The sequence below is a fragment of the Tenrec ecaudatus genome, chromosome 6 (genome assembly GCF_050624435.1).
Source record: "Tenrec ecaudatus isolate mTenEca1 chromosome 6, mTenEca1.hap1, whole genome shotgun sequence".
In the NCBI taxonomy this organism is placed as follows: domain Eukaryota; kingdom Metazoa; phylum Chordata; class Mammalia; order Afrosoricida; family Tenrecidae; genus Tenrec; species Tenrec ecaudatus.
In genome coordinates, this window is record NC_134535.1 from 31,602,466 (window position 1) to 31,629,992 (window position 27,527).

The following is a 27,527-nucleotide window of genomic DNA, read 5'->3' on the forward strand; positions in this document are numbered from 1 at the left end:
TCAGATCTGAAAACATCTTTATTTTTTAGAAAATGGATTTCAGGAGGTTAAAAAGCAATACCAGAGGGTGTAAGTGCAGAATTGGCTATAATCACTGAAAGCATCCAAGTAGGAATATGGTAATATAAATATATGAAAAGCATTTCTGAAGTGTTCCAAATGACATATTTAACTCATTCCTAATTTATTTGAGCTTTAATATTTTCCTATACCGGGGAGAAAAACAGTTAACATTTCTCAAAGTCCTGAAAGCTTCTTTTCTCTTGGTAAATTTAATTACATTAGAAGATTTGCCTTTGATCAAATTTCTTACTTTTAAAACATGGATAAAAGTTTTAAAGGGTCCTCTGTAAAACAGACAATCGGTTGCACATCAAATCTGGTATAGTGTATTCCAACAAAGCTTAGAAAACAAAGGTGTTGAGGTGGCCTTTGAACTACGTTTAATAATCATCTCCTCTGCTGACAACTTCTTTACATGTTGGACGTAACAGTATGGTATGTTCAAATTGCGCTGTATATGATCCTTTAATGTCACACAAGGGTGGATATGGATCTACAATGCCCAAGTCACACAGATTCTTCAGAGCCAACAAGTATTTACTTTCTCCCAAACGATCCAGCCATCTGCGGCAGAAGGCAAGCGTGCCAAAGTTTTCATTGATGACATTTAACAAGTGCTTTGTTCTTGGAAGCCTAGGAGGAGAAATTCCAAAATTAATGGTTGGCTGTAAAAGTTACCAACTCAAAAGATTTCCCCATTTAAAAAACACCTATCTAGGCTTCACTGGATAATCAAGATTCAAAGCCCTTTTTTTAATCGCCTCAATCAAAAGCAGAGTGTATAGTTGTCTTGTTTTTTAATTACAGATGCCCGCTGAAGAGAGCATGGCCACCAGCAATAAAAGTACTCTAGACGAGTGTTCTATGTGCATGCAATAGGTGTGCTAACTCCCACTACACACTCACCTAGAGTAGCAAGCCAAACCCACTGCTAACAAGTCACTTCTGATTCCTAGTGATTCTTAGTGATGGAGTACAGCTGCTGTACAGCTTCTAAGACTGTCCACCTTTACAGGAGCAGATAACCTGTTTTCTTCTGTGGAGTGGCTGGTAGACTAGCAGTGCCGACCTACTGCTTAAACCAGCCTTGCCACCAGGACTCCTTTCTGCAAACTTCATGAAAATAAATTTCCTTTCTGTACATCAAGCTCAATGCTTTCAATTAGGTATAAATCTGTTCTTCCAACTACCTTCCACAAAAGGTAAAAAGAAAAATAGCAAAAATACTAAGTTTACCAATGGGAGGATATTAAGACAAAACCCTAGAGATACTACCAAAATAACACTGGCGTTCCGAGAAGTCCTAGAAACTAGCTCTAAGAGGCCAATCTCTTTGTTACATTACACAATCAACTGAACTTATTGTTAAGAGGTACAATTATATTTATAAATAGGAAAGTCTGTCTTTTAAAATTGGGAAGAAAATTGTAAAAACAAAACAAAACCAAGCCTCTCACCTTATTGGCACATGTCCAACATCAAAATTTTTCATATAATGGGAGCACTCCATGTCATCATGAACCACCCCTTTTCCTGTACTGCCGAAAGTTTCAATGGCATACACTTCTCCTTCCTTCAAGGTACAAAGGTCAAGTCAAGGAGAGAAAGTAAAAAGTAATTACAAGTGCCATCTTCATTTCTGACGGAAGCTTATTTAAGAACAGCAATGAACATACACTCTGGCACTCTCCCCTCACCCAACCCTTCCCCACTGGATCACTGTAGCACATTCAATTCCTTACCCTCTCAAACCCCTTATTGGCTTGACAAGGGCAGGAACTTCTATGTTTTGTTGAAGGCTCTATAGACCCAGTGTCTAGTAAAGAGACTGGTACATAGCAGTTGCTTAATAAATATTAAGTGTTGAATAATCAATCCTTCGACAAACTCAACTCCCATGGTAGATTCAGCACTGGTCTGACTAGAAACACTGTACACTGAGACAGCCCAATTTCCTGCTGCGGTGGGCAGGTATGGCAAGTCTATTCTGCTCACCATACATTTTAAATGATCAAAAGAGCAAGTGTTAATGGCAAACATACCTCCATCCTTGTGGCCTCCCCTCCTTTCACAATGGGCACCGTTTTCCCAGCATGTATCCTGTATGGCCCAATGGAATGTCCATTGAGATTACGGATGGGTTTCACTATCATAATAAGAAAATAACAGTCATTTAGTCTCAAAACACAGAGATCTCTTAGCTACTGGGCAGAGTTCAGGCATTTATTTAGAAACAGGATGGCACTACTAAGTAATGACAAAGTAGCTATTTTTGAATTAGAAACCTAATTCACTAAGTAGGACATGAAAAGATGTTGAAAGATCATTGGTTAAAAACTATAAGCAAAAAAAGAATTACAAGACGAGTTCTCAATGAGGGTCACGTAAAGAAGTAATGTTCAAGAGAACATAAGACTAACGAAGTATCACATACACAGTGATTACAAGCATGAACCACGTTTGTTTGGTTACTGACCAGAACGTAATGAGACAATGTGCTGTTAACAGTGACCAATAGTGAGAAGGGTGATGGCGAAACAGCAATGATCATAATACCACCCAACCGTCTATGTGATGACTGTCGAAATGGTTACATATACATTGTTCACAAATGAAAAAGGTAATGAAACGGCCTTGACAGAATTATAGTCTATTATTTTATCATCTCAGTATAATTGTCTAAAAATTCTAAACTACAAAATATATTTAGGTGAATGATAGAAATAATCAACAAACTGGTTTATTTGCAAATTAGAATGCAGGGCAACAAAAAAGAAAAATCTAAGGACAAAGATAATATGAGCAAAGACACAATTATGCAACTCCTTACAGAATTCAAAATGAAGCATACTTAAAGCAATTATTTACATAGGCATAATTAGGTAACAAAGACAAACACAAATGCACACAACAGACAAGGTATGCTGTTGGCTGCAGGCAGGACAAACAGATGGGTATAGAGCCCCAGAAAGCACAGGGATAGGGGAGGGGGCTTTATCCCTAAAGCCCCTCAGAAAACAAGGAAGCGAAAGCGACTAAGGAAGATGTAAGGAAGGACCCAGATGGGGACGGGCAGCCTTCCAATTCTGAACCCACCTCCTCAATGGAGAGCGCCCCCAGCTTCGGAGCCCTCCTCTGGCTCGTCATACAAAACACAGCCTGCATGTTGATCATCCTATTATCTATCAGCCAGAGAATAATTTCGCAACAGTTGCCAACCTGTGACACAGCACTTTTACATTCCTCTGAGCAGGCCCAATCCCATTTTCTTTCTTTTTATCCCCAACACATTAAGATTAAGCAGCTGACTTGAAGAAAGCACTTAATTATGATTTCTAAAATTAATTCTGCAGTGCCTACATGCATTTAAAAATATTAAAAATTTAAAGACCATACCTTGATATGTCTTTCCATCTATTTCAACTTCATAAGATTCCATAACTTCTTGGATGGCCTCCCCAACATCACATAAACGAACATCAATTCCGGCACACTAAAAACAGAATGGTGTCAACTTTAATCCAAAGTGCAAAATTTTAATTTTTCCCTGCACATTTAAAGACATGGACAATTAGAAAAACTCTTTGTACATGATAACTTCTTTCATAAAGGCCCATGAAACACTATTACAATTACCCACATAAGGCTTTAAGAACAAACAGACTACCAGAGAGTATTCATTTTCGTAGCCTGAAGACCTCAAACAATATGCTTAGAAACAGTCAATTAAACAGCTCATCTACCTTTATTCCAGTGTTGGTGGCATCTTTGACAGCTTTTAATAGCATATCATATTTGGGATTAAAGGTGACAGTGAAAGCACAGTCAATAATTCTACCTGAAAGAGAAAATTCCTCTTTTAAATTTACAAGCCAGCTTCTCATTTAATCTACTTTTTATTATTTATTCTATTAAGCAGTGTAGATATTTAACAGGCAAAATAAAATGATGGGCTCAAAAGAGGAGAGAACCCCGTACTAAGAGATCATTCACAGTCAAAGGGGGAAGGGGGGATGTATGAAAAAGGTTCTAGATGGAAGAGACTAATTCTAGGGCCAGTACATAAGAGGATCTTCAAAAATGCAAGGAGAAATCCTATCTATCAGTTTTATTTGTACACAACTTCTTGAAGGCTCTAAGGCAGTGGTTCTCAACCTTCCTAATGCCACGACCTTTTAATACAGTTCTTCATGTGTAGTGAGCCCCCAACCATAAAACTATTTTCGTTGCTACTTCATAACTATAATTTTGCTACTGTTTTGAATCGGGTGACCCCTGTGAAAGGGCTGTTTGAGAACCACTGCTCTAGGGCAACATCAATTCAGTTCTCACACAAGCATGAGGAAACAGAACCTTCAATCAGAAAGAATAGGGAACTAAAGGAACAGGAGTTCTGGAGAAGATACTCACACCTGACCCCTGTGTCTGTGTACCCTTGCTTAGGGAAAGACTGTTCTTTGTAGATGCTTCTTGTCCTGGAGGAGAGGGGTCCTAATCTCTGAGCGGAGTCAGAGCAAAGAAGAAAGAGGAGGAAACAAGTGACACAGCGGGGAAGCTGCCATGTAAAGACACAGCTGTCAGCAGCAGCTCAACACCAAGCCTGCGGGCAGAAACCAGAGCTGGACGAGAAGCATCAACTCTTCCTCTCAAGAGCCTTTGGAAGAAAGCAACAGGGTAGGCCGCCCGACGCGGACCTTTAGACTCCCACAGTGTGAGGGAACAGATGACCGTCTCTAGAGCCCCTCTATGTGGTATTTGGTTGCTGCAGCTCTAGAAAGCTAAGCCAGCAGGGGCACAGAAAATGTACTGGGGAGTGGGGGAGGGGGCAATCAATGAATGCGGGAAGTGGGGGGAGTGCTACAACTGATTGTAATGAGGTATATATAACTTTTTAAAGCAACTCAACTATGGAAGTATATGGTATTCAAATATTACTTGAAGGAGGAAGTTTTTGCTGGGAGGGCACTGAGTTTACTTTAATGGTGGTGGAAACACAGAGGGATTTCAGTGATGGTTGTACAACATGAAGAATATAATCAATGGCACTAAAATATACATGTGGAAGTTGTTGAATTGGAGAATGTTTTGTTTTATCTTTGGGCCAAAATTGAAAAAGAAAATTTACACAAATTAACAGAGTACAAGGAAGAAGAAAATGTTCTAAAATTGACTGTGGTAACGGTAGTACAGCTCTTCTTGATATGACTGAACTATTGTATGATATGTGAAGTAACAATAAACTGTTTTTAAAAATGTACAGAGCCACAGGTCCCAAGCACTAGTCCTAGCTTCTGCAATTTTTTACAACCTTAGGTTATGTTCTTAAGCAGTCCTTGAGGCACAGTGGTTATGCATTAGGCTCTAACCGCAAGGTTAGCAGTTCAAAAGGACCAACTGCTCTGGGGACAAAGACTAGTCGGCTTTCTACTTAGAGCTGTTACAACTTTGGAAGCCCATAGAACAGAGGTTCTCAACCTTCTTAATGCCGTGACTCTTTCATACAGTTCCTCATGTTGTGGAGGCCCCCAACCATAAAATTATTTTCATAGCTATTTCATCACTTTTACTTTGCTACTGTTATGAATCGGGCGACCCCTGGGAAAGGGTCGTTCGATCCCCGAAGGAGTCACGACCCACAGCTTGAGAACCGCTGCTCTAGAGGAAGTTCTGCTCTCTCCTATAAGAGAGTCGTAATCACCTCAATGGCAATGAGTTTGGTTGGGTTTGAGTTGGTGATGCTGTGGAATAGGTACTGGGTTGCCAACCACAAGGCTAAAAGTTTAAACCCACCAGCCACTCTGTGGAAGAAAGGTGAGGCCACCACCTCCTCCTGTAAAGATTTACAGCCTCAGAAACCCTACATAGAGCTGTTCAACCCAAACGGAGTCGACAGCAGTGAGGTGACAGCTACACTGAAAACTTGAGAGGTCAGAACACAATTTGGGAGTTCAGTTATCCATAGCTTCGTCCATTAGACGGAAGGTGAGGTAGGGCACAGGACTCACCACTTATGTGTGTTCCAAAGTCTATCTTACAGATGTCATCATACTGTAATACCGTCGTGTCCCCAGCATTGGGAGTATAATGGGCTGCACAGTTATTGAGAGAACAACCAGTAGGAAACGCCAGGCCTGCATTTAAGCCATTCTCTTTTATTAGCTTGCGTGAACAATCTTCCAACTTTTCACTAAGAAAAAAAGGAATTCCGTTTACGTTCACATTCTTAGCTCCATAGCCCTCACAGCTCCAGTCCAGAAAGCTTTTCAAACAATTATTGCTTTTTTCACTGCATTATTGTTTTGTCTGACTCCAAGGTATTATAAAATGTTACTCTACTAATATAAATTAATTAACTTTCAATAGCAAAAGAGGTTTCCAGACAGAAAATACACAGTCTAATTCGTGCATGAGTATATACCAAATTTGGTGGCCAATGTCCAAACTTACAGTGCTCTTTTATCTATATTACTAGAAGAATATAGAAGAGATGTTTAAAATGTCTATTTAAAATAATTTTTTTGCAAAGTAGTATATTTCAATTGGAGTTAGCATTAAAAAGTTTTTGAACATTATGTGCTTACAAAAGACATATTCACTTTACCAGATTTCTATCATTGTCATTCCAGGCTTGATCCAGCTCATGACATATTTCCTAACTTGTCGATGCGCTTCTGCAGCTTCTCTAAAATCATTCCAAATCTCTTCACTAGCTTGATCTAATGCTTTCTTTTCTTCACTGGTAGTTCTCCAAGTAGCTGTTCGCCTAGAGAAGGCAAAACACACTATTACTAAATTTAAGAAACAGCAGAAGAAGGATAAAAGCTGATGGAGATAAAATACCACAGTGCTTCAAAAGCTCGTGGCAGAAAGGAATTAAAAGATAAATGGAATTTCTCCAACTTTGTGACGCCTCCTTGTACTAAATAACTTAAGACATTTTAGAAAAAACTAAGTTACATTTTCAGCCTCTTTGATAAAATGTTAGTCAACTTTCTAAACTACAAGTCACCACAATCAAGTTCTATCTCGTATTAAGAGGGAGAAAAAAAAGTCCTCAGCGAGATTTCATTCAAAGGTAGAGGGACTAATAGCTGACCAACATAAAATCAAAAAAACAGAGAGAGAAAATTGAGAGGAGTTCTAGAAAACTAACTGGGTAAAACATCCTTAATATATTGAGTAAGTTAAACTTTAACAGTGTGGGGGGGGGCACATGTGTGTGTGTGTGTGTGTGTGTGTGTGTGTGTGTGTGTGTGTCACAGGACGACATACGCCATGACTTCCCAGAGTCTGTCCTATTACTATGGTGCTGAGTAAATGAACTGCTCATGTGATGATTAGCATCACATGGAGCCTGGCTGAGCTCACTGCCACAGCAGCTCAAAACCACCAGCCTCCTCTCCACTGGAGAAAGAGGAGGCTCTCTGCTCCCACACAGACTTACAGCCTCAGAAACCACAAGGGCACTTCTACTTGGTCTTGCAGGGTCGCTAAGGCAAAACCGACTTGATGGCAGTTAAGTAAGTTGTAACTCTTATCTCCTCCCTACTCTTGATCCAAAAACCTTTCCTTAGAATTGAAATCCTAAAACAAAAAAAGAATTGAAATCCTAAATGATCTAAGTATAAGTCATTTTCAGGTGTAAGGATCCTGGTTATATAAAGAAACTTCAAAAAGCTTGTGGACAATTTCTGTTTTCTTTTAATTCTATTTTCCCATGCTTTATGAAGTGTCCTCATTTATTCTGGCACACATATCACAACTGCACTTAGCGCCATGGCACAAAGATGTTGGCCCTGTTCCTGCCCTTACTCTACTGTAACAACGGTGTGGCTGAGGAGTCTGACAGTCTCAAACTTTAACAAGGGGGAGAGAGGACCACCATCGGCCTCACCCCAATGCTGATCCCTATGCATCAAATGTTTTGTTTTGTTCACTTATAAAACCTAACTTATAAAGGGGGTTAGCATATTTTCAGATGTATTAAGTGTTAGCTATAACATGTTAAGCGCAAATGTGATTTTAATTTTCTTTGGAGATTATGCATGGTTTAAAGAGGTGCGTACAGATGTGAAGTTGGCAAAGGATGGAGTATGATGGCTAGGTTTTGCTTCCACTTGGTTGAGCAGGAATCACAAGGCTTGGTCAAGTAATGCCCCATGACATTAAAGAATCCCTAAGATAATGTAATCAATTCCACGTTAGGATATGCTGTGAGCAGCCCAGCAGTTGTGAGGGGACTAGGGTGGGAAGTGGCCTAATTCCTCCATAAGTTGATTCTATATAGAGCTATAAGGGCCACATTAAGTAATTCAACACTCCACACACCCAGCCAACTCTTAAAAGGCTTCAAATCCCCATTCTATAGGTTTCAAAGTGTAATGAAATCTCAAGTGCTATTCTACTACATTTTAGAATCAGAACTTGATATAATAAAGATTTTTAATACTAAATTCAACAAATCTCTTGCAAAAAGCTTGTATTTCTAAAGACTGTGTGGCTAATTCTTAAAAGCAGTATATTATTGAAAAGAATGATCATCAATCAGAAATTCCATTAAAGAACTTTTCTTGCTAAAAGTTTTGAGAGTTCAGAGGGAACAATCATTAGCAATATTTGAGAAGCCAAGCGACAGGACCTAAACAAATGAAGGACATAAAAAAATTAAATCACAATGGAGCAGGCTTTTTCCTACATCTTTTGATGTCTAGTCTATTTAATAGAATAATATAAATTAATTTACTAGGGCAAAAATTATAACCAACCTTAGCACACATCAATAATTCCAAAAGGTAATTAACTCATCAAATTGGCAGATGCAGAGCATAAATGCTTTTAAAATATACTAGTATGTCTGTGACATGCTAATTCCCTAGCTGATACAGTGAAGCACTCAAATAGCTAAAAGGCTGACAGTTCTAATCCACCCAGACACACCTCAGAAGGCAGGTCTGGCAGTCTGCTTCCCTGTGGGGCACAGTTATTAAGTACAAGTGGGAAAATTGAGTTGAAATCAGCACCATAGCAACCACCACCACCACCACAACCACCACCCAAGTCAAGTCTATACAACAAAACTATGAGAACTACTATTTGAAACAATCTTTCAAGTTCAGAGGCTATGCAAATCAGATCTCTGATAATAGAAAGTCTTCAATATTGTGTCACTTTCCCCAGTGAATGTACAGGAGGGAAAAAATTGTAAAACCATACAAAACAAGCAAAGGCATTTAATTATTAATTACAAATAGCTATAAATATTTCTGAATATACATAATTCTTAAAATCACATTTGTATATTCAAAGCAAAGGAGCACTGATGGCGCAGTATTTAAGCGCTTGGCTACAAACCAAAAGCTCGGCAGTTTGAACTCATCAGCAGCCCCAAAATGTAATTTTTTTCCAGAGCTGTGTTTAAATTTTTTTTACAAAACAACCTTATCATCTACTTTCAAAATATTTTTCATTACACTAATACATTTGTCACATCTGTAATTCCATTCTTGGAATATTTTTCAAAATCATGTTTGGATGGCTGACAGCACCTCCCTTGTTTTTTTCTTCACCTCTTTTACGTCTTTCAAATCACTGTCCTTTCTTGTACCTCTTCATTCCAGGAAACAAAAAGAAGTCCATTGGAACTAGGTCAGGTGAGTAAGGTGCATGGAACAAAAGGCATGCTTTTTGCCAAAATCTGGTGCACCAAGATGACTATTTGAGCAGGTGGCTTTGTCATGGTGACAAAATCAGTGCCACACGCCAAAAATCAGGCCTTTTTTGTCACAGTTTCTGTTCAGTTTCTTTTGTCGCAGAGGTTCTTATCAGAACCTCTAAACAGAAAGCCTGACCTGGTGGAACAAACTCCAAATGCACTGTCCCCCTCACATCACATCCATTTTGGGGGGTGGGCGGTACCCCCTTTTATATGTTATCGTCATAAAAACTACTGGTGTAACCTCTACCCAGCTCTTGGAGGGGCAGTCTCCCTTGGGGGTTTACTAAGGTGTATCTTTGAAGGAAGATTGGGGTCCACATACTCCTGAGTCATGCTCTTTCTTTCTGGATCAGAAGACCTTGGGCCAATTTGTAAACTCTATTTGTCATTGTAAACCTACACTGTACATTTCTCAGACATAACCTGCAGTCCCACCTGTAACTACTGACACACTGATCCAATGCCAGTCATGCGTTTGTGACAGTTTCCTTTGTCCTCCCATGTCATTTGTAAGTCTCAGAATCTCTGCAAAACTTTGGATGCCACCATGACCTCGTGCTAGTGATCTCCCTCAACCAGATAATGTGTCTTTTTTTCCTTCCTGTTTAAGATTTAATAAATAATCTCCTTAAATTGATTTTCTGAAAAACATAACACAAAGGGGGTTTCAAAATCACCAGTTGCTCCTCAGGAGGGAAGATGAGGCTTTCTAAGCCTGTAAAGAGTCTCACAAACCCACAGCACCAGTTCTACTACTCTGTTCTACAGGGTTGCCATGAGTTGAAACAGACTCAGTGGTGATGAGACAATGTAAAAATGCATTATCTTTTACACGAAAATAATTAAAAATGCACTTCAAAATGACACCAACTCTCTTCATAGATAACTGGAACTTAAAGGGAAAAAATAAAGTACTGAACCTGCCTTTAAGAAGAAACTATAGCCAGCCCTAGTTGATGAGTGAAAACTGTATTATGGTAGGATACTAGCTAATCAATGTAGAAGGACTGAAAGAATTATAAATTCATGACTATACAATTCCCAGTGAAATAAATATCAAATAAGGGATCATCAAATAACTACTGAAACAATTATGTGCAAGGCTGCTGAAGAACAGTTTGATGGCACCATAAAACAGAAAGAACTGGCAGTCCCAGTAAGCAAGTGATCCAACAGTAAAATAAGACGACATACATCTGATGCAATAAAATATGAATTATGAAGCAGTTTCACAGTGTGTCCCTGTCAAAATGTTTATTCCCTATGAAGAGGAAGGATGAAAATATAGCATTATATTCTTTTCTGTGTTTAAAGAAAAAAAGATTTTTTAAAGATCTATAAAATCATTAACAGAAGCATTCTTAACCAACTAATGTAGCCCCTTTGTTTAACCAACACTCCTGAACCCCTCAGTAAAACATACTGATCAATCGATGCCTCTCCCCCCATCCTACCCCCATACTCTAAATATTAATGAATGACAGGGCAATATTTTGAATAACTACAGAAAGTACTTTATATACTGGTATATACTTGAGTATAAGTCAGCCAGAGTTATCAGCTGAGGCAACTAATTTTACCACAAATCTGCAATTAAAATGTGCTGAAAAACTCAGCTTATATGCAATTATGTATTCTCTCACAATAATCCTGTTAAGTACCCATTTTATGGTTGAGAAAATGAAAACCCAGACCTAAATTAATTGCCCAAGTCCTAAGTCTAGGCTAGGACTGAAGTGCAGACAATTTTGGTCCCAGCTTCCAAGCTCATTATCATTTTACCTTCTCTCTGAGCTACTTACTTTCAGCAGCTGAAATTGATCTTTTCAGAACATTTCCAAAAATTAGGTGAATTTGTTCTCAGACCTGTTTAAGCCATCTGTCCTTGTTACTATGGTTGTGTAATGGAATTATGTACCCTATAATTATCGTTTCTACAAAACCAAAGATCTGTGTTGAAAAGTACTAGTTAAGGCAAATCACCCCAAAACGCTTCCCATATTTTGTGTATATTAAAAATGCAATTTAAAAAAATTTACCAAGTTAAAACATAGCCACCAATCCTTAAATCACTCAGCTCCTGTTCCTCTTAACAGAAATCCAAATTGGAAATCATAGACTAAATTATGGATAGTTTATGGAACAAGGGGAAAAATAAGTAAAACCCCAATAAAAATCTGTGCTCAAATATCAAGATCAATGAATGAATATATGAAATTTGACATTTACCCCCCCAAAAATTTTATATTTAATAGTTGTCTTTTGATTTACCAATGTACTACTGGCCCCCATCAATTGGGTAGGGGCTTCTACTGTAATTTTTCTGCAATAAATTCACAAGCTTTTAAGTTAGCGGAGACATACCAACTCTACCGTATATACTCAAATATAAGCCGACCCGAGTATAAGCCCAGGTACCTAATTATTACCTGGGAAACCAGAAAAACTGATTGACTCGAGTATAAGCCTAGAGTGGGAAATGTAGGATGTGAATTAACACAGAGACCAGAGGAGAGAGACGGAGCGGAGCGCAGTCACAGACACATCCTTACCAGTTCGGCTGCTGGTGTAAATGAATCACTACGGGCGCTTCTGCGAATTGGAGCCGTCCACGTCATAGGACGGCTCTGATAGGTTAGATGTGAGTAAACAAACATTCAAAGCCCTGCAGTGTCAGCGGGGCTTTGAATGAACAGCGGAGGAACAGCAATCACCCACGAGATGTTATACCTCGCTGGGGGTACCACTGACCCGTGTAAAAGCCGAACCACAGTTTTTCAGCACATATTTTGTATATACATACACAAGTATATACAGTACTTTATTACTAAGCTTAAACTTTCAAAAGTCAATTTGGAAGATATGTTCCTTACCCATCTTGGGTGGGTGGGTACTCGCACTCTTGTCCTTTGGGAAACACACCGTTAGGAAACAGGTCACATATTGGAACTGAGGGAGGGTCTGTTTGAACTTTTGCTGTGAGATACAAATAAAGTATTAATTTTTTGTAATTTAACAAATAAATAAGCAGTTCATCCATACTATTGTTTTCTCAGCAACTCAAAACAGAGGACACTCCCCATCATGCTTGTCATCATCTTTCTAATTTCTGCTGCTTGGAAACTGAAATATTCAAGCCTTTAGAACGTCATTCTACATTCCCACATTATATGCCCTGACTGAAAGCACACCTCTAATGTTAGTTTTCTTCTCCATTCACTACAACTAGGATGGAGTAACAGGGAGACAAGCTTTCACAAATAAAAACCAAGGAATCATCAGAGATTAAGGAGTCTGACAGCAATTAACACTACAAACCTATTAGTTCTTAATAAATTAAGAGGAAAACTCTTAATTCTGGGGTATGTGAGATATGGAAACTGAAGGCATATGTACAAACATGAAACAAACAAGCAAACAGGTTGTATGTGCACATTTTCAGATATGAATACTTAAAACCGGTTATAGTCTTTGGTAAACATCTTACGATATTATATTCCAAATTATTCCAAGACACCAGTGATCCCCAAGATAAATTTTAAGATAGAAAAAAGGACTAGATTTTTCTTTAAAAAAGTATTTCAAAATAGTAAGTATTATCTATGCAGTTCTCATTACAGGAAAACTTGCCCTTTAGAAACAAATGCTGTGTCCCAGAAGTGACAGTTAATTTATGGAGCAACGTGTCTGTTCGATGTGCAACTCTAGGATTTACCAACGATGGAGTTAAAGCAAAAGCAAAAGCAGACTCTGAAGCCTTCGAATTCAAGTTCACACTCAAGCGCAACCTGGGGAACCTTCCTCATCGCTCAACAGCAAAGGAGGCATGCTTTCTCAGGGTCATTTGCTTTAAGGGAGCTGCAGCAGTTAGAAAAATCCTCCTGCACCAAATCTGTCACTTTCACACCTATTAGTCCCAGCTTTATTCTCTTCAGTTAAAAAAAACAAAAATCTTGGCTGTGCGCATGTGCTGCTCAGGCAGCGAGTGCTGGGCATCAAAGTGGAGATCATGCTGCCCTGGGACCCAAGTGTTAAGATGAGCCCTACCTAAGGATGAAATCCTGCCCACCACGCCCATCTCTGAGCAGGAAGGCGGGAAGCCAGAGCTGCCAGCCATGCCTCAGCCAGTCCCCACTGCCTAACAGGGTCTCCTTGGCAACTGGATCTGGCGTGTGGATGTTGCTCTGTAAAGAGCTTTAATAAACACTCTTTTAAAGAAAAAAAACAAAAACAAAAATCTACTCTCCACTTCTGACTGCTCCCTCATCTCTCTACAATTTGCTGCTGTTGTTTTCTCCCAAAAGTTAGACAATGATAGTGCATTCAACCACTCTCGGCAAAGTGGCTTGTTTTTGTTTTTTTCCCCCACTTTCAGCCAGATGGGTTAACCTTGAATGTCAACATTCTTCTTAAGGTGGTACCAAGATCGACTACTCAGTACAACAACATATTACTTGTTCTACAACTCTCAACTGCTATTGAAAGAACGAAGACTTCTTGCTTTTTGATTTACATGGTATTGACCTTCAAAATCCTTAGGGTTCTTATGATAACCTATTTATTTGTCACTGCTAAAGTTCTGCTTGTTCAGTTCAATTACTTTGGTCTTTTAAAATCTTGGTTTTTGTCAATCAAAGTACTATTCGATCAGCCCAATCTTTATCTCATCTGAATTTCTGACAAAATCCCCTTTACATTAAACATACTGTTAAGCTATGATCATTAGATAACTCAAAAAGATAATCATAGAATAAAAAAAAACCTGTAACCAGGTCAAAGTTCAAGCCTAACCATGACCACTACTAGCTGTGACTTAGACAAATGGCTACATGGTGCTAAAAAAGCTCAGTCTCTTCATCTATACATGAAGAATCAGAGGCAATCTTGAATGACTTTTCAAAATTACAATGTACCACATCCAACTCATCATCAAAAACTATCTCCAATTGTCTGAGCTTCACTTCTCATTTAACTATTATTTATAATTTTTTCATTTTATAAATGAATAAAAGGCAAAGTGGTTAAAGGAACTGCCCACAATTGTATTATTTAGGTTAATCCAGAAGTAATCAAGAATATCTGAAAAACATAAATAAGAGGCATTCGAAGTAAACTAGAAAGCAAAAATAAAATCAAGGAAAAGAACAGAAAATAGAACCTGAAATAAAGCCAGTACAAAACCGTACCTTTGGCTCCCAGCCCTCTAGTAGCCAACAAAAAAGGGAAGCCATGTGATTTGAGAGTGTCAGAGAGAAATCTAAGGAACAAAATCAACAACCCGACAAGGTACAGTAAAGACTAACAACGGCATCATGCTAATGCCGTCAGCCCAAATTCTATCAGGGACAAAAGCAGGGGGTTTCAAAAAGCTCATGGAAAAATGGAATGAAAAGATAATGGAATCTCTCCATTAACTTTTTGAAGCCCCCGCGTGTAGTCACTGAATATCCCCTTCTGTTGATCTGTTTTTGGTTGACGGGCAAGCATTAGTATAATTTGGTGAAAGTCGCTTCTTGAAGGCACACTTTGAGGGGGACACAAGGAATAAGACATCATAATCCTTGGCAGATTCCTAGAATGCAGGTAGCGTGTGCTCATTAAATATAGGCTCATGCGCTTTCATAGGTTAGAGCCAGACTGACTCACAAGAGTAGAAAGGATGGACAGAAACATACCAGGAGATTAATGACGGACAGAGCCAAGAGCTTCCGTAAAATCAGGTCAACAGAGAAATAAAAACAAACTTGAAGCCCTCAAAATTTGGATTCATGCAATCTTTCATAGTTTAAAAGATATAACCAGACATTCCATGTTCCCTAATCATCCAAAGAACATTTAAGAGTCTCAGAAAGTGTTCTGATTTGCGTACCAATCTCTATTATTTAATACTATACAATCTCCTTGTAATGTGGCTTTAGGACCATGAAGATGTTGGGTTATGCCACTTACAGACAAAACATGAGTTTGTGATCTTATTTTATGCCAATGTCAAATAGTACAATATAAAAACTAATAAAACCTCACTATGCACAAATTTTAAATAATAGGGATTCACCATTTAATATACACCAAGAACCTCACAATTTCAATGCTAGTCAGTAACTACAAACTGTATTCACCCTACTACTACTTAGTGGCACTACTTTCACCATCCTTGGAAATAATTTTTGTTTGAATTTTTCTGGTTGTAAATTATAAAACTTTTCGGAATTCATAATTACTTTGCAGTATGAACTCCTATTTTGCAATCAACTCCTATTAAGACCCTTAGCCAAATAACAGCTAAAGAAAATACCAAGATTGTTAAACTGAAGTATTTGCTATTTATTAATTTTACTAAGTTCTACCTCTATTAAGTACAGCAGTATTATCCTCATTTATACCAGATCTTTTTTCTTGTTTGTCTGAAATTTCTATAACCTTGCTCTGGAGAGGGTGCAGAGCAAGGCCTCAAACCGTTTCAAGACTGTTCTTGCAAGCACTGTAGGAATGCACAGGGTCACTCCAGACCCAGACACGCTGGAGGCTTGCAGTTAAAAAGAACAACTTAAAGCACTAACGTCCTTTCTTCTTCTTCTTCTTCTTCTTTTTCTTTCCAGTTGCTCCATCTCCATCACCATCTCCATCTGAGAAGATAAATTCAGGTACACATGAATAAAAACTTCATAAAAGTAGAGGGACAAAATCAAGCATAAATGTGTAAGCATGCCCACACATGCTACCTCTTAAATAACTTATGTCATTGACCCAACATTCTTAGAAAATAATTTTGCATACTGCTTGCTTAAATTATATCAGATTGTGTAACTAAAAGCACTAGCAAGGCTTTGACTTACTCAAATAAGAAAACTGCTGGAAAAGATATTCTGGAGAATTAAATAATTTTTCTCTTAAAAGCAAGGAATAATATTAACTAGTACTTGTTTAATATCAATTGCAACCTTTCTGTGACTTCATCTAAAATAAAATTATAGTCAACTTTTTTTTCCAAACAATTTATTAGGGGCTCATACAACTCTTATCACAGTCCATAACATATACATATATCAATTGTATAAAGCACATCTGTACATTCTTTGCCCTAATCATTTTCTTTTTTTTTCTCCTCTTTTCTTTTTTTACATTTTATAGGGACCCATACAACTCTTATCACAATTCATACATATACATACATACAAATGCACATCCATACATTCCCTGCCCCAATCATTCTCAAAGCATTTGCTCTCCACTATAGTCAACATTTACTAGTTAAAACACTCGTATTTCATGACCTTATTTGATCCTCAAAGCAACCATGAGCTTACAGTAAATATTTAAGGAACTTGCCTGATGCATACAAACTGGCAAGTGGCAGAACTAGACCAATATATGCCACCTGAATCCTAATCCAATGATCCTGAATTTACATGAAGGGATAAAGAAAAAGTCATCGTTTGGGGCCAAAATTATATGTAAAATTTAATATGGACATACATATACTGATACAATAGTTTTGTTCAACCACATAGAGCAGACGCATGAGTATCATTGGACAGAATACATTAGTCATATACATTTGAAGGAAGGATAAAAGAAAACCCTTTCACCACTATGCCCTTCTGTCATAATTACCACACAAAATTACAATAGTTGGTTTATGCTGAAACCCACCCCCTACTAGACAGTGAGTTCCTTACGGATTAGATACCATTTTAAAAATTCAGCACATAGTATTCAAGACCTGCTTTAAAAATGCTCTTCTAGATGGTGTAATGGTTACCCACTGGGCTAACTACAATAGTTCTAAACCACAAAAGCTCAGAGGAAGAAAGACAAGGCTTTCTACTCCTACAGAGTTACAGTCTCAGAAAGCTACAGGGCCAGTTCTACTCTGTCCTACAGGGCTGCTCTGAATCAGAAGTGATTTAACAGCAGTGTTTTTTAGAGTTTATCATAGTTAAATCATTTTACTGAAGTTGGAAATAGGAAGCAACAATTTAACAAGGAGAGTGATAATGTGATCTAAGACTTATACAGGTTGAGTAATATATATCTACCAATATTTTAACAAATTTTTACTGACAATTATTTAGCTTAGTCATAACACTTCTAGAGGATTGATCTGCCTTTTACAGGGGGAGTACACTGAAAGAAACCACTTTCAAAGGATGTTAGTGTCATAAGTTGCTGCTCTCACTTTTTAACTTTAAGCTAGAAATGGTTAACTGGCATACCAGATCCTTTTTCCTTCGTTTGTCTGAAATTTCTATAACCTTGCTCTGGAGAGGGTGCAGAGCAAGGCCTCAAACCGTTTCAAGACTGTTCTTGCAAGCACTGTAGGAATGCACAGGGTCACTCCAGACCCAGACACGCTGGAGGCTTGCAGTAGATACCAGATCTTAAACAACTTCACTCTTTAAACCTACCAGTTAATCATTTCTAATGGACAAGGAAAAACTGCCCCTGCAGGTGTCTGAAACTATAACTCTATGGGAGTAAAAGTCTTATCTTTCAAGTGGCTTATGGTTTTGAACTGCTGACCTTGCAACTAGCAGCTCAATGTGTAATCAATCCACTGCACCACCAGGGCTCTTTGCTCCTGGGAGCAGTGAATTATTCATTGTGGCTCTTCGAGCCAAACTTTCCAACTCCCACCAAATTACTTTTTTCTGCATGGGTCTAGTAAAAAGATGAGGGAAGATACGGATAGGATTCACCTATGAATAATTCCAAATAGGATTCCCTGCTGTACAAAATGAGCCCTCTTAGAAGCAGGAGGAGGGATCTCATTACCAGCAAGAATCAGGAGCGGACTCAAGAATCTTGCGCAGTGAACCTCCTGGATCCAGATGGCAGCTACACCATCAGAAGAGCAGCAGCAGAACCAGGAGCCAAAGCATGGAACAGAATGGAATTTCCAGCCCATGAAGCAAGTTAAGATGAGTGCTTTTGTGCAAGAGGCTGGCTCTCAGGGTGTGGTGCCTCTGGGCACTTAATTCAGAGAGCTGGGTTTACAGACCCTAAACTTGCAGGTGTCCTCAAACTGCAGCCCGCCAGGACATTTATCCGGCCCACCAGGGTATTTTTGGCCCGTTTATCTTTTACTTCAAAATAAGATATGTGCAGTGTACACAAATTTGTCCATAGTTTTTTTTAAACTATAGTCTGGCCCTCCAACGGGTCTGAGGGACAGAGAACTGGGCCCCTGTTTAAAAAGTTTGAGGATCCCTGCCCTAAAGAGTTAGAGTAAAAAGCCTTCAGAGGTTGAGGTGTCCAGCAGAGTGGGATGCCCTTTGGTGCATCTGTTAGCAGACCTGAAACTTTGTAACATATTCTGTTAAACAACTATGCTGAGTATTTCTCAGACACTGTACTTGTTAGCTTCCTCAGTAAATCCTCTCACCATGAATTTTGTCTTTGAGTTTCTATGTAGCCATTGCAATGGATACTAGAAACTAGAGATAAATTATAGATCATTAATTGAGACAACACTCTTGTCTTTTCAGCTAGGACACAAAAAAGTAGTACCCACAAGGGGGCTTATCAAAATTTTCCATTTCTGTTCTCCAAAGCCACTGTTAAAAAAAAAAAATTAAAAGCCAAGCCATAGTCTGGAAGAAAATATTTGTAAAATATATCTCAGATAAAGAATTTATGGCAATATTAATAACCCAAATGGCACAATAAAGATATGAAAATATGGGGGATACATCAAAGATAGATACCAACAAAACCCAAAACCAAACTCGCTGCCATCGAGTCAATTCTTGCTCAGAGAAATCGTATAGGAATGGGAAAAACTGGCCCTGTAAGACTCCAAGGTGGAAACTGGAACCTCATCTCTCCCCCAGGGAGTGACCAGTGGTCTCCAGCTGCTAGCCTAATGGTTAGCAGCCCAGTGCGCAACCTGCTCCACCACCAGGGCTCCCACTATCTCTGAAAGACAGACACAAGCATCCCACTATCCTCAGCACGTTAGAACTACGAGACGGTACTGCACACCTACGCTTAGGAGAAAGAGAAGGGTCTGGAATGTTCACTTGTTGATGGGAATGCAAAGTGGTAAAGACATTTTACAAAAGACCACCAGCTTCTGATGCAACACATGCATCATATGAACATGGAACTTACTCTTAAGTATTTACCCAAGAGAGGCATATCTATACAAAAACCAGCGTGCAAATTTTATAGAAATTTTATTCCTAGTCAAAAACTTGACACAATCCAAATATACTTCAACTGCTAGACCAACAAATCTAGACCACGGCTATGTGATAAAGATGAAAAAGGCTAAAATATATGCAGCAATGGGATGAAGTGGAAAGTATCATGCTAAATTTAAAAAGGTATATTTTGTAATGATTCCCTTTTATGACACTCCAGAAAAGACAAAACTGTAGAGACAGGAAATAGAACAGTGGCTACCAGGCACTGGGGAATGGATCAAGAATTCAGGGAGCTTTTTGTGGAAAAGGAAATGCTAAATGGAAATGGTCTTTCTCTTAGACGTGGTAGTAGCAAAACTAATGAACAGATTTGCCATATACTTGAAAGGTGACTACCAAACCTACTGCCACTGGGTCAAGTCTGGTGAATAGCAGCCCTCGGGTCTCTGAGACTATAATTTTTTTTTTTTTTAATTTTAACAATTTATTAGGGGGCTCAAACAATTCTTATCACAGTTCATACATATACATACATCAATTGTATAAAGCACATCTGTACAGTCTTTGCCCTAATCATTTTTTCTCCTCTTTTCTTTTTTTACATTTTATTAGGGACTCATACAACTCTTATCACAATCCATACACATCCATACATCAATTGTATAAAGCACATCCATACATTCCCTGCCCCAATCATTCTCAAGGCATTTGCTCTCCACTTAAGCCCCTTGCATCAGGTCCTCTTTTTTTTCCCCCTACCTCCCCTATCCCCCCTCCCTCATGTGCCCTTGGTAATTTATACATCGTTATTTTGTCATATCTTGCCCTATCCGGAGTCTCCCTTCTCCCCTTCTCTGCTGTCCCTCTCCCAGGGAAGAGGTCACATGTGGATCCTTGTAATCAGTTCCCCCTTTCCAAACCACTCACCCTCCACTCTCCCAGCATCGCCCCTCACACCCTTGGTCCTGAAGGTATCATCCACCCTGGATCCCCTGTGTCTCCAGCACTCATATGTACCAGTGTACAGCCTCTGTCCTATCCAGGCCTGCAAGGTAGAATTCGGATCATGGTAGTTGGGGGGAGGAAGCATCCAGGATCTGGGGGAAAGCTGTATTCTTCATCGGTGCTACCTCGCACCCTAATTAACCCATCTCCTCTCCTAAACGCCTCTATGAGGGAATCTCCATTGGCCGACACTTGGGCCTTGGGTCTCCACTCTGCACTTCCCCCTTCATTTAATATGGTATATATATACATATACATATACACATATATACACATACATACACACACTTCTATCGTTGTTGTTTTTTTTGCATGATGCCTTATACCTGGTCCCTTGGCACCTCGTGATCGCACTGGCCGGTGTGCTTCTTCCATGTGGGCTTTTTTGCTTCTGAGCTAGACGGCCACTTGTTCACCTTCAAGCCTTTAAGACCCCAGACACTATCTCTTTTGATAGCCGGGCACCATCAGCTTTCTTCACCACACCTGCCCATGCACCCATTTGTCTTCAGCGATCCTATCATGGAGGTGTGCAGTCAATGATATGATTTTTTGTTCTTTGATGCCTGATAACTGATCCCTTCAGGACCACGCGATCACACAGGCTGGTGTGTTCTTCCATGTGGACTTTGTTGCTTCTGAGCTAGATGGCCGCTTGTTTACCTTCAAGCCTTTAAGACCCCAGTCACTATCTCTTTTGATAGCCGGGCACCATCAGCTTTCTTCACCACATTTACTTGTTCACCCACTTTGGCTCCAGCCGTTGTGTCGGGAGAGTGAGCATCATAGAGTTCCAGTTTAATAAAAGAAGGTATTCATGCATTGAGGGAGTGTTTGAGTAGAGGCCCAAGGTCCTTCCGCCACCTTAATACTTGACCTATAAATATAGACACATAGATCTATTTCCCCATCCTCCTATATATATTTGCATGCACATGTCTTTGTCTAGACCTCCATGAATGCCCTTTGACTCCTAGCTCTTTCCTCCATCTCCCTTGACTTTCCTCCTGCCCTACTACCATGCTTCATCGCCACCTGGGCTAGAGTATACCTCTTCTCTAAGCAACCTTACCCTTGACCATTTCCCACCATGCCTGCCACTCCCCCTTCTCTACCATTTGGGGTCCCATGTTTTTCCCTTGTCCCTGGGTTTGTTAACACCACTTCCTTACCCCCCTACCCCCTCACCCCAAGTCCCCCTGGAACTGTCGGTCCCGTTGTTTTTCCTCCAGATAGTTCATCCAGCCTGTCCTATTCAGACAGACCTGTGGAGTCACTAACATGCACGAAAACAAGACAGAGGAAAACAAAGCAACAGTATACAACCAGACAACAAAACAACAAAAACAAACCACTGAGAAAGAACAGAACAAAACAGTTCACAAGAGAAAAGCTTGTAGTTAGTTCAGGGATCGTTTGCTGGCCCTTAGGGGCGTTTTCCAGTCCAGTCTGTTGGGGCACCATGCCCTGGCCCCAAAGTCCACTTTCAGCATTCCCTGGGGACCTTGCCACTCCATTCCCTTGCTGTTCCGCTGCACTCCCCCAGTGATTTGCCTCGGTGTGGTGGGATCAGGTCAGGTGCAATTCCCACACTGTGTCTCCGGTGCTGTCCCCTGTATCGCCCTTAGTCACTGAGGGGCATCATGTCTCATAGTGGGGCCAGCCATGTTGTTCTCTCTGTGGACTGGCTGCTCTACTCAGGAACATCATCATCACGGCCTGGTGGGCCAGGCTGTGCTCCACTCTCTCCTCCTGCCCCTTTGTCTGCTCCCGTGTGCTCTGATCAGATATGTCCATCTCCCGGAGCTGCAGAGTCAATGTCGTCCTTTGGAACAAATTCTTTTCGGGGGAGGGGCAGGAATCCACTTAATTTATGGTGCTGGGGCCAGCCTCCCAGACCTCTCCACTGGTTCCCTCCTCCACGCCGGGATATTGCATTCACACCTTGCGACACTGGGTTGAGAGACTATAAATTTTTATGGAAACACAGACTCATGTTTCTCCAGCAGTGGCTGGGCTAGCTTGTACTACTATCCTTAGAGTTAGCAATTCAGTACCTAACCCACAGCACAATCAATTTTGAGCAAATGATACTCTAATAAACCTAACTTAACATACTGGTTGAGCAAGTAGCTCCAGCATGTCGCCAAGTGCCCACAGAATCCATTTTAGACAGGGATAACCCAGCACATTCAAAATTAAACACACTTGCTTACAAAGCTTACCATCCCCCAATCTAACAGTTTTCCCTTCCAACTTCACCAATATTACCACCAATAGTTGAAACTCCGGGAGTTCACTTCTCTCTGGTCCCCAAGACTTGAATTCTCCTTCTGTAACTGTACTATCTCACTACCATCAAGTCAATGCTGACTCATAGTGGCCCTGTAGGGGAGGGTAGAAGGAGTAGAAAGCCTCATCTTTCTCCCTCAAAGAGGCTGGTGATTTCCAACTGCTGACCTTGCAGTTAGCAGCTCAACATGTAACCACTACAATATCAGGGCTCCTTAACTGTACTACTCTTTCTTTCCATTCTTAAAGTGATTGTCAATTTAAATCTCCACCATCACGTGCCTGGACTACTGTTACAAAGCTCCCCAAAAGATTCTGCCTTTCCTTTAAGCAACCACATTCAATTATTTTTTCCCTAATACACTTTTCTTTAAATAAAAAAATGCTCCAATTAATTAGCAAACATGACTCCTTTTCACAATTCGCTTATGAGGATGGTGCAGGACCAGGCAATGGTTGTTGTGTTGTGTATGAGGTCTGAATATCAGCATCATCATACCCCAAAGTGGTCTCTTCTATTTTTTTCATTCAAGTCCCATTTCTTCCAATGAATCTTCCTTCTGCATTCAGCCTACAATCTCACCTCCAAATTTATATAAACTTTCTTGTGGGTATCAGTATACATTCACCTTTGTTTTTTTCATCATACCATCGATTCTTTTATGAAAATTAATCTGAAACACTATCTTCCTAGTGTCTTAAGAACTTCTCAACAGTTATTGGTTGATCCTGGTTAACAAGATGTGTTAGGAAATCATTGATCTAAACTGTGGAACACTACCCAAACAAAAATCTCCCCCCTCAAAGTAAAGAGAATCCTGTAACTTTGTTCAGACACAAAGAGTATGCGGGAAGATTAACATTGTCATAATATATACCCTGTGGGTCTAACTTTGATTAAAAAAATTTTTTAAATTATTGCTATGAGATCAAAGTAAGTTCAGAATCTGAAGTGTAAACCAAGGTAAAATGGACCAACATTAAAGCTGAAGCGAAAAAACAAACAAAAAACCAACCAACCATTCCTTTGAATCCTGGCCCTTCATCACAGACTGTGAGCTTCTTGAAGGCAGGGAGCATTTTATTTCTAAAAGAAAATCAAACCACTGTTCTGCATTCCCCAACACAATGAAGCACCCCAGGAATTTGCTGCTAATGACTGACAGGTAGAACACCAGGCTAGCAGTTCTCGAGGAAGACAAACATTAGCTCATTCTTAATCTCTCCCACTCCTGTCTTGCTGACAAAATTCCAGCTGTTTTCTTAAAGACATTTCACAGCAAAAAAGTTTCACAAGAAGCTACAACTGTGAAGTTGAAAAGCACTTCAATATATTCATTTGTGAATCAAACAACTTTACTATATTGTAAAAAGGAGGGGGACTTGGAATCAGGACTTACAAATGAAATTCAGGCTCTATTCCACACAGTACACAGCACGTCACATGGGACAATATAACTGTCATTTCTCAATCTACAGTCTGTGAGAATAGCACACACTTTGCTGGGTTTTGAGAAGATAAAATGAGAACACCTCTGAAAATATCCAAGGATACCGAGTGCCTAGAACACACTAGGTGTCCAATGTTAGACAAAGAGAACCCAACTTTATCTAAGAACGCATCCACCACTTGGCCATGTACCAAGTACATTTTCAGAAGTTAAGATCTGGCTTTCTCAGCAGCTCTCAGTATATACAGTTTTCTACAGAGTTTCTATTAAATATGCTTTCTTTGTAGCTGTGGTATTGAGGTCTTCCCAAGTGAAATTCATGTCAGAGAATACTATATTCTGTGAATCATTAGATTTTGTTAATTGACTATCCTAGTTTTTCGTTTTTCTAGTCAGAGATCTAATTAACCCTTTACCTTCATCATCATCATCTTTTTCTTTCTCTTCCAAAGCTTGTCTTTCCAATTGTTTTGCTACCTCATCAACGGAGGTGCCTGATTCAGTTTCTTGTTGCTCTGTTAAAAAGAAAAGGGGGAAAAAAGCACAAGTCAAATCTAACAAAGGCATTCCCATTAGAATACAAGATATCTTCAAAAAGTATAGAGAAATTTTTCCATTCCATTAGCTTTTCAATTCTATTTTTCATGAACTTTTTGAAATCCCATTGTATGCTGTAAACATCCTGAAAAACATACAAGAAAGCCCCTTTTCTGATGTGTTCAGGAAGCAAAGATAGAAACGTTATTGTGAACTTTTAAAACGACCCATTAACCTAACCTTTGAATTCATTCCTACACCAGGTGCCTTCATGGATTGCATGAAAGTGAGTTTTCTATCAAGATGTACAGTGTTACTTCCACAATGCTGAACAACCTTCTGATAAACAGTTGAGAGCAAACCCTTTGTGCCACCCAGATTTAAGAAAACTGGTTTAAGGACAGAAAAAAATGACCATTCTTAAGAGGTATTGTCCATTCCCTCATTGAATTCAACAAAATACCCATTTCTTATCTGTTCTATTAGCTACAAGGTAAACAAACGTGTAGAAGTTGGTCCCTATCCTTAAGTAAACTTTTTTAAGTGTTTCAACGATTTGACAGCTAATAGTTGAATTACCAAAGAAAAGAAATGCAAAGTCTTAGTAGAGGATTAGGGGGAAAGGCACTTTGGGGCTTCTTAAAAACAAAGATCCCATCAAGAAAGGCTAAGTTAAGATAGATATAGGAAAAGACATTCGATTATTTAATTAAAAAAACTAACATCCTGTGGAACATCTAAGCAAAGGACACAGTCCCTGCCCAGAAGTAATTACAATCTAGCTAGAGAAGCAATGTATGTGGGTAGGAAGAGCTTAATTCCAGGCAGGAAGCGAAGTCTAGCTACTGTGGAGAATGTATATTGAGTTAAAACTGTTCAAAATACAGAGTCAAACTGGTCAAGAGCAGTTAAAGGACAAAGAGTTTGGAATTCATCTGAAAGGCAGGAACAGCCAACAAACTATGTCCTAGAATTCAATGTTGCTCCCCAGCAACACTCCAACACTCCATCCCCATCTTCATTCAATTCAGAATATAGCCGCCTACTCAGCTACTCACAATTTCTAAAAGCTGTAAATTAGCCTCACCAACGTCTTTCATCTCCACATTCGTCACTTTGGGTCCGGCCACCTTTCCCTCTTTTCTCTGGCTCTTCATTAGAAACCAGTGAAAATATACACTCCCTCCCCCAACTCTCCCTATAAAAAGGCCTTGTGCCCCCCCCCAAAATATCCAGAAATCAACAACCAAAAAAAACCTGGCTTATCAAAAGAAAGCATTTGTCAAGTTCCCAGCTCAGAATACAATCCAACGGTGAGCTTTTCCACGGTGTTTTCCTAGACCACTGGTGGATTTCGAAGTCACAGGCCGACATGGCTCTTGGAGATACACAAGATGCTACTAACTGCCTGTCCGCCCCCTGCGACGGCCAAGTGCCACCGTCCTTCAGGCCTGAAGTGACATCGGGCAGGTGAACATTCGTGCCACCGCCGCCACGCGTTCGGCAATTACTACACAATGACAAGAACGCGCGCGCGCGCACACACACACGTGTGCACACTCACACAGACTCCAAAAGTGTGCAGCCTGCAACAGAAACCCCTTAGTGACCGAAGGGGCGGAAGGGGTACAGTTAAAACATTCAGGCTTGCCCAACCACCCTGCGCCAAGATGCGCGGCCAGCCCCTCCAGCCCCCGCGACGGTCCCGGGTTCGTAAGGCGGCTACCAAAGCGCGGCGGCGAAGGACGAGCCCGTGGCCGGCTCCCAGCCCGCTCCGGGGTGTGCGTGGACGCGGAGTCCTGGCGAGGCAGGGGCTCGGGCCCGGCGGCCCTGGAGCCCCCCGAGAAGCTGAGACACAGGCCCTCCCCTCCTTCACCCCCGCCCCAGCCCCCAGTGCCACCGACAGGCGGCCTCTAGCGGGGACGGAAAGTCGGGAGCCCGTGCGCTGCCGCGGCTCCGAATCGGAAAGAAGGCCAGCCTCCGCCCTGGATCCCCAGTCCCGCCACCCACGCTGGGCCGGAGCCGTTCGGCCACCCCCGGCGGGGCCCGGGGACACACGAAATTCTTTACCTGCGGCAGCCCCTTTACTCTTCTTCTTCTTCCGTCTTTTCTTCTTGGCTGCCTCTTCGTTTGTAGAGGCAGCTCCCTCTTCCCTGTCGTCCGCCTCCAAGTCGCCATTCAGGTGGCTCCCGGGGGTCGCGGCCTCCGCCACGCCCGCCATGTTGCACGAGAGCGCGCGAGGGAGTGAGACCGAGCGGCGAGGGCCCGCTCCTTCGTCACCCACCGAGCCCAGCGAGGCCGGAAGCGGCTCTCGCT

At 40.5% G+C, this 27,527-nt stretch overlaps 1 protein-coding gene and 2 non-coding genes across 3 annotated transcripts; all 3 read right to left on the reverse strand.

The window, feature by feature from the left end:
• Positions 1–27,527, reverse strand: METAP2 (methionyl aminopeptidase 2). The gene is made up of 11 exons (XM_075551153.1): positions 27,282–27,527; positions 25,091–25,189; positions 16,339–16,404; positions 12,652–12,754; positions 6,665–6,826; positions 6,069–6,250; positions 3,807–3,901; positions 3,460–3,556; positions 2,106–2,209; positions 1,521–1,636; positions 1–696 (listed from the first exon to the last, which is right to left on the reverse strand). The coding sequence occupies exons 1-11, from the start codon at positions 27,430–27,432 to the stop codon at positions 444–446; spliced, it is 1,428 nt and encodes a 475-aa protein (XP_075407268.1). The 5' UTR covers positions 27,433–27,527; the 3' UTR covers positions 1–443.
• LOC142452206 (small nucleolar RNA SNORA9) lies at positions 16,177–16,311 on the reverse strand. Its single transcript, XR_012785235.1, has one exon. It is a non-coding gene; the product is annotated as a small nucleolar RNA SNORA9 (small nucleolar RNA).
• On the reverse strand, positions 18,012–18,146 carry LOC142452207 (small nucleolar RNA SNORA9). The gene has a single exon (XR_012785236.1). It is a non-coding gene; the product is annotated as a small nucleolar RNA SNORA9 (small nucleolar RNA).